Raw genomic sequence first — 7,906 nt, 5'->3', positions numbered from 1 at the left:
CTGCCAATAAGTTTCTTTTTCCCTTTCCCTTTGTTCTCATTTACTAGAATATTTTTATTCTTTGAAGAAGAAGGAATATCAAGACTTTTAGAGGACGATCCTCTTTTTTCTATAGTAGTAACATTTAATTCTAGTTCCAGTCCTTTTGCTCTCATCATGGTTTGGTAAGCCTGTAGCTCATTGAGAAGCATAGTCAAGTTGTACTCTATTTTATCATTAGTGCGTTCGTACAGAACTGCAAGAAAATCTTCAGAAGAGATTCGAGAATAAAACCACCTTGACTCTTCTCATCAACGACAATACGGTTTACTTTTGCCACGTTGAAATGGACCATCATGTCCAGGACATGTTCTCTAACAGAGGCCCATTCTTTCATACGGCAGTTGTAAACATATTTGATTACATCATGCCTCAAGTAGAAGGACGATTGTCTAAACATCCCACAAAGAGATTCCATAATCTCTTTAGTAGTATTCATGCTCTCATGTTTCTTAGCCAATACATCAGATATGCTAGCAAGAATATAGGCACGAGCTTTCTTGTTAGCCCTGATCCATCTGTTGTATGCATTCTGAAAATTCGGTTTGCATTTGAGCTAGGAACGAGAGGACATTCCTCTGTTAAAACGCACCTCAGGTCATCTATCACCAATATTGTATTTAAGTTTGATTTCCATGTAGCATAGTTATCCCCGGTAAGTTTATCAAAAGTCAATAGTTGTACTAAAGAACTTGTAATTCTAAAAATATAAACAAATTTTATTAGTGAATTGCATTTAAACCAAATTATGTTTTAGCAAAGTAATAATGTACCCAAAATTCATTATTTTTGCAACGATACTATAGCGAGTTAGAATAAGTACTACCGAGGGGCAATCAAATACTCCTTCACTAAAACAAGACATTCTTGACTAAATGCTATCTCCAGAATAACTCATATTTTGATAGTCATTTAGCTACCATTTTTTGTCCGAATTTACTAACACTTTAGTAATTCTGTAAGTGTAACCCTCCATTTTCAGACCTCAGAGGTCGACCCCAACGATGCTACTGAATTGGAAATTCAAGGTTGGAAAATGACCTAAGAAATCCTATCTATTTCTGGAGTTTGAGTTGTTTCGAATCTTATATTACAACCTTCCGAGGGGATAATCATCGTTAACAACTAGCAAGGTCGACTTAAAGATGACAAGTAGGTGCAACACAGAAATCTCACGGTCCAAACAAAATGGAAGAGACCGCAGGACACGTTGACACATATCCTTCACCCACTTACTATGAACTATTTCCCCCATTCGCCTTGATCTTGGCCCATACAAACACTTTTCGAATGGAGCAGTCAAGGTATAATCAACATGAAGCGTTGTATAGACCTCACGATGTGAACTTTCTAGGGACGTGAGAGTTGAAATCAATATATCGTATATTTGATTTTACATGGAACAACTTCCCCTCATTCACCTTGATCTTGACTCATGCAAGCACTTTCCAAATGGAGCTCACTCTCGGGGTGACATGAAGTGTCACATGAATCTCACGGTGTGAAACTCTTAGGACGTGAGAATGAAAATCAAAACATCACTTTTGATTTTACTGTGAACAACTTCCCCTATTCACCATGATCTCAATTCATGTAAATACTTTCCAAATGGAGGCCAGTCCCAGAGTGACATAAAGCAAAACATGAATCTCAATGGTGAACTCTTAGGGACGTGAGAGCTAAAACTAACATATCGTATATGTTATTAATCTCTTACTGAAGCATTCTAATAAATTACCACTGAGAAATGAAATTGCTTATGGTGGTTTAATTTGAGATAAGTGATTTACTACCGGTTCGCCCTCAAACCCTAGTACGTGTTAAGTATTGGTTCCTACGTTGGCTTGGAGTATTTTGACATGCTTGTGGTAACATTGAAATTTTTTTTGGAAGCCTACATTTATGTCATGGAATTTCGATATTATGTGTTGCTGCAAAGTTCGATTGTTGGATAAATTGTGAAACTATTATGAAACCTATGTTGGGATTGGTGTTCTAATTCTCCCGGTGGTCTCGTAGTTTGTAAACATTTTGTACACATTGTTATTAATAAAATAAATGTTATTTTATTTGTATTTACTCACATCCACTAAACTAAGATCTATGGTTGTTTCATGTAACTTAAGCATGTATGTGAGACATACTGATGACTAAAATTTAGAATGTTCTTTATATGCATGCACTATGATGATAGATGAATGATACAAGTTCACGTCCCCGGCAACGGCGCCATAAACTTGATGACTAAAATTTAGAATGTTCTTTATATGCATGCACTATGATGATAGATGAATGATACAAGTTCACGTCCCCAGCAACGATGCCATAAACTTGTAATCTTAAAATTTGTATATCTATCTTTATCTATTGCGCTGCTTATGAATGAATGTGATGGTGCTCTATGCGCTCAAGTGCTTTGCGATAAAGATATTATGCGATGCTACGTTCTAGATGTATGCATTGAGGATAATGTGCTTCGTAGTATGTGATGTTGTAGTGCATGTCCCAAGTTTCCTTGCACTGGAATCAAGTATAATTCCAATGCAAGTTTCTCAGAATGAACAGTGGTCAAACATGGGGATTGTTGTTGTTTAGATGCAATATTAATGTGGTAAATGCGACCGGTTATCATAAAGAATAAAAAATTTGGTTTGTGCAGAAAATGTAAATTACGATGAAAGTAAAATTGCGTTGATAAAATAAATGTCTAAACTACTATGATACAGTGTGAGGACTGGCTGTGAAGTTGTACAAAAGAATCTAATGTATACGATGGCAAGTCTTGTGAATGAATTAGAAAAAGAATGAGTAGAGGGAAAGAACATCGCAAGTTCGTCAATCTCGTTAAGGATGCAACTAAGGTTCCGCTTTCCCTTGGCTTACACCTTTCAGTGATCGACCGTGTTCTCATACGTCTATAGTGAAACAAAGAAGCACGTAATGAACGCAAGGTTGTTTCCATCTCTGGAAATACTTCTCGCTTTAGTTAACGCATTCTTCCAACCTTCTCTCGATAGGCGGAATAACATCTTCACTTCTGCTATCATACGTGAAGATGTCGTCGAGCATGCTTTAGTTAAACTTAGCTGATTACCTTAACAAGATTAACTCATTCGCTTGATTCTTCCTCTTTACCCAGGGGATTAAGAACACATGATGGAGAAAATGGATGATAAATGTATGGAAAGGAACAGAGAGATGATAATGATGACGATAATAACATTTAAATCTAAAGATCAGCGTTTGATACATGATTTGTGAATGAAAGATTAAAGAAGATGAACACAGTAGAGGAATGAAAGAATAGAAACAAATATGGAAAGAGTGTCAATGTCTTGACACGGATCCCAATCGAAGATGTTGTGCTTGCCGGCATGTGGATGAGATAGAATGGAAAGCTTCCCTCTCAGGGTTGCTTTCCCAGTAGAAGTGACCTCTTGCATAGAGCTTCAACTTCGGGAATTGGAAGAATTTCTTGCTCAGAGACTCACCTTTCAGCCTTGTCTCGTCGTTCTCTCGGATTGTCTCTGTAAAGTATCTTCAGACCAACCTTCCTTGCAATGAATTCAAGGAAGCTATTTATAGACAAGACCTTGGCTCTTTGTATTAGTGGTCCCACTGTGTAATTTTGATAATTCCTGCCATGGCGTAATGGAAAAGTCCTCTCTGCTCCATGATTAATTTGTTAGAATCGTACAACCGAAAAGTTGTACACTTGTCAGAATTGCCCGCGAATGGTTGCTCTTCACATCTTCGATCGATCGCCACATGCGGTGTTGTTGTTTTGATTACCGCATTACGGTGGAAATGCGTTGATCGCTAGAATCCATGATCGATCGTCGCATGTGCTGCCATTGCGTTGATCTTTCTTTGTTTTTGATCGATTAGCACATGCGATGTATATGCTTTGTACATTTTGTCCTTGAGCATTTAACGCATGCGGTGACCTATTTCCTGCAAAATAAAGACTTGGACATTCCATTTCGCCATCGCAATGGGGTTAGTGGGTGTGTTCACGACACTTTATAATTTTCGTATTTCTCAGCCAATTCTTATACTATCGACGCAACTTTTACTTCTTTTTGCCCGCATAATCTAAATAAAACAGCATAAATAACTTGTATTTCTACAAGTTATCACACCCCCAAATTTAGATATATGCTTGTCCTCAAGCATTTCTTCAACTAAGGCAATTCCACTCAACTCTCATCCTAACTTTGCGTCGATCGGCTACTCTGAATGCTCCACCTCTACAAAATTACTCAACAATGCAAGTACCTTCTATCCTTTAACAATTCATCAACATGCTCTACTTTATTCTTATCTACAAAAAACCTTTACCCAAAGTTCCCTTCTAGTTTGGAGAAGAATGTTTACCTCTTCTTGCAAAAACAACCAAGTGCGTCTTTATGCGGTGGCCTGGTTTGCATCATCTTTTTAAAGAATGTTGATCATGGTTACACCCTTCATTTTGGCTTGCTCCCACGGGTGTCATGCGAGCATCCAACTTCGATTGTATACCAATCTCAACTTCAACTCTTGATTTTTAGGCAAGTTTTACTTTTGTTGGTCAAAGGAGTTGTCTCTTTTATCCTTATTTTCACTCTCTCTTTTTTTTTATATTGCGTCGATCTTGGAAACCTACCTTCGTTTTGACTTGCTCCCATGGGTGACATGCGAACATCCAACTACAAGCATGTTCCTTTCACGACTTAACTCTTATCAGGTTAGGATTTTCCCTTGCACTGACATTGGAGTTTTAAAAAAAAAAATTGATAATAATGATGAACGCATTTGCCTGAATATGACCACATCTACTCAGACCTTTCCCACCCTCAAATTTAGAGATGTGCAAGGTCCTAATTGCGTTGTTTTGGACAGAAAAGACAAAACACTTAGACAAAATTTTGAAAATAAGGTTTAAGTAGAGTCTTGAAATAGAAAAGGTAAAGCAGAGCTATTGCGATGAATTGTCCAAGTGTTAGTCAGAAAGTGCAATGTATAAGAAATATTGCTAAGGGTATGCATACTACTCATCATGGCAGCGCAATTGACAACGCAAAATAAAAGACAAGAATTACCGCAATAATTGACAAAGGATGAAAAGTAAAGAGGCTAACGCATATGGAAAGAATAATTACTCAGTTGTATAAAATTTAACTAAGTATACAAAGAATTACAAACATCGCAACACAAAATTTTAGCATGTACAAGGAATTCAAGTTATAGCTTCTATATACAAAAAAATTAATGAATGAAAGAATGGCCACAAAGAAAAATTGCAGAATTACGGAAAAGGTGGCATACCCCCAAATTTAAAGTTACACCGGGGGATCTTGAGGAGGATGTTACGGAGGAGCTCGTTGAGGCGCATCTTCAAACTGTAGAGGTTGCTGTAGATGGGGAGGCACCATAGGTCCATGTAAATAAGCTGTTAAGAAGTTGAAGTATTCATGGTTGCGCTCTGCCATCTGTCTCTGGTTCAGGCGGATTGTAAAAATATTGCGTTGAATATTAATCATCGCCTACCACACCATTGTGTTACTGTGTTGCAACTTCATGTTGCTCTCCTGCGACTCCGTTATTGCCTGGCAGAAGAATTTTTGTTGTTGAGAGAAGAGAGACTACATTTCTGCTAAGTCAGCAGCGAGGATTGCGATGGTGGGTTGCGCCGCGATGTCTCACCAGCAACGGTTTGAGGTTGAGCGGAAGGGCCTGCTCCCAAACCGTGTGGGTTGTCAACATGCGGCGATGGAGGTGAAAAGTGAGGTGGAGATGGATGGTGGGGAGATGCTGCTAGGGATGCGGTATCTGAATCTGGAGCAAGAAGAAGATTGATGAAGTGTTCAGGAAAAGGGGAAAGGGGTTCCATTGGAGGGCTCGGAGGGCGAATGATTAAAGGTAAGGGGTCCAAGGGTATTTAGTTTTTCCCTCTTATACACATCTAGATGTGTATAAGAGACAGCCCATAGAGAGGCACAAGCTCGAAATCGTCCATGAAAAGAAGTATTGTCCTCTCACGCGGCCAACAAAGCCTCGAATTTTCTTCGCAATCAACTGGCTTACATCAATTGGAATGCCTCGCGTGATGCAATATGTAGCCTGTCTCTTATACACATCTAGATGTGTATAAGAGACAGGTTTTGCGTCAATGCCTACACCCACAAAGAGGCACAAGCTCAAAATCGTCCATGAAAAGAAGTATTGTCCTCTCACACGGCCAACAAAGCCTCGAATTTTCTTCGCAATCAACTGGCTTACATCAATTGGAATGCCTCGCGTGATGCAATATGTGATCATCACTCGATCCCTTGAAATGTTTTATCATGCGTTGTTGGGATGAGTCACCGTTTCACCAAGTATACCCAAAGTCGTGCCTTTGGGAGCAGCTTGTTGGAGGCAAGGGTTTTAATGCCTATTAAAGATACCAACCATTGGGTGCCCGGTTGCCTTAATACTTTCAGCGCATCCTCCATGTATACATCTTCAGGGTCATCAATGATCTTCTTACCCGGTGCTTCCAGGATGTTCTTCATCTTATACAGTTCATTGATGTCCCTTGCGCTAAATGGCAGTACCCCTCCTTCTATGATCACCGCATCTTCGGTGTCATGGAGTCGGCCATGATAAAAGGCCCTCACTACCATAGGAATAATGATGGATGGGCATTGGCAGAAAGTCTCCCACCCATACTCCAACACAACACTTGTAATCAGATCTGGTAGTGGCGTCGACCCAGGGAAGAAACCCATCTCCATCATCATATCATTATTTTCTTTCTTTGTTGATGGGCCCCTCCTGGTCGGCGCAAGCTCGCTACTCTCAACTTTCGCTTTGCCATTATCTTGAGCGGACGCAAGTTGGGATTATTGTCTTTGTTTGCGTTCCCTTACCTTGTGTTGCTCTTCTTGTTCCCGTTTCCATTTCGCAACTTCTTTTCTTTTGTTTTCTCTAATGTGTTGCATATTGGCCTTGCGCCGTTTTTCCTTCTCCTCCTTCTTCTTATTTTCTTCTTCTTCTTCTTCTCTCAACTCTTTCTCAAACTGCTCCGAGGCAAGCAATATGCGTTGCTCATCCTCGAGCCTTCTTCTTTCTTTTTCTTCTACCCTTGCGTTGTCATGGTGCACGTCCTCATCATGCAGTTTTCTGGCCAAATCGCCTAATGCGATGATTTGGCACACTCGTGACATCTTTTCTTGTTTCTCCTCTTCTTCTCTTTTCCTTCTCTCCTTCTCTTCTGCTATGCGTTGTAAAAATAATGGGTTACTTGTTGACCCTTGCGGCGCATTCTCCTTGCGACACCGCATTAGAGGGGTAGTGTCTGGATCTTCTCTATCTTCAGTCGCAACCATTCTTATATGCGTTGATGACACTTGAGGTTACATTGATGTGTGGGCTTGCGATGACACCCCCTCTTCCACCCTTGTGGTGGTGGATTCTCCATCCAAATCTGGGCTTTCCGCCCTCTTCCTCTTCTCTTCCTTCTTCAGACGTTTCTCTTCTCGCCTACGCTGTCTCTTCTCACTCGTCTTCTTCTCTTTCTTTTCCTTCTTCGGCCGGGCAGCTTCATCTCCTTCTACCTGTTTTTCTTTACTTTTCTTTTCTTCTTCCCTTCAGCCATCTCCGGCTGCTTCTTCGCTTCTACCTCCTCCAAAACAGCCCTAATGGATCCCTCATTGGAGTCTGTTGAAATAGTCTCCTTAGGATCCGCAACGGCCAGGGCCCTTCTCCACGAAGCTTCTGCCATCTCTTCCTCCGAAGGTAGGGGCTGATTTAAAACTCCGACTTCAGGTAGCCCCCCCTCTCTCTCCATGTTACTTAAAATACTCCCAAATACCTCTTTGTCATCTCTTCTCTTTAGTTCACT

General features: G+C 40.2%; 1 protein-coding gene across 1 annotated transcript; it reads right to left on the bottom strand.

Annotated features, from left to right (window-relative positions):
- Positions 1-6,905: 6,905 nt before the first annotated feature.
- On the bottom strand, positions 6,906-7,391 carry LOC120081082 (protein PXR1-like). The gene has a single exon (XM_039035761.1). It carries the CDS (start codon positions 7,389-7,391, stop codon positions 6,906-6,908), a length of 486 nt encoding a protein of 161 aa, XP_038891689.1.
- Positions 7,392-7,906: the final 515 nt, after the last annotated feature.

The sequence above is a fragment of the Benincasa hispida genome, chromosome 7 (genome assembly GCF_009727055.1).
Source record: "Benincasa hispida cultivar B227 chromosome 7, ASM972705v1, whole genome shotgun sequence".
In the NCBI taxonomy this organism is placed as follows: domain Eukaryota; kingdom Viridiplantae; phylum Streptophyta; class Magnoliopsida; order Cucurbitales; family Cucurbitaceae; genus Benincasa; species Benincasa hispida.
The sequence above is the reverse complement of the archived record's forward strand: the minus strand, read 5'-3'. Positions and strand labels throughout refer to the sequence as shown.

What these genes read in the sequence shown, in the direction of transcription:
- LOC120081082 (XM_039035761.1), bottom strand. Translation starts at nt 7,391, where the DNA reads ATGGTTGCGACTGAAGATAGAGAAGATCCAGACACTACCCCTCTAATG.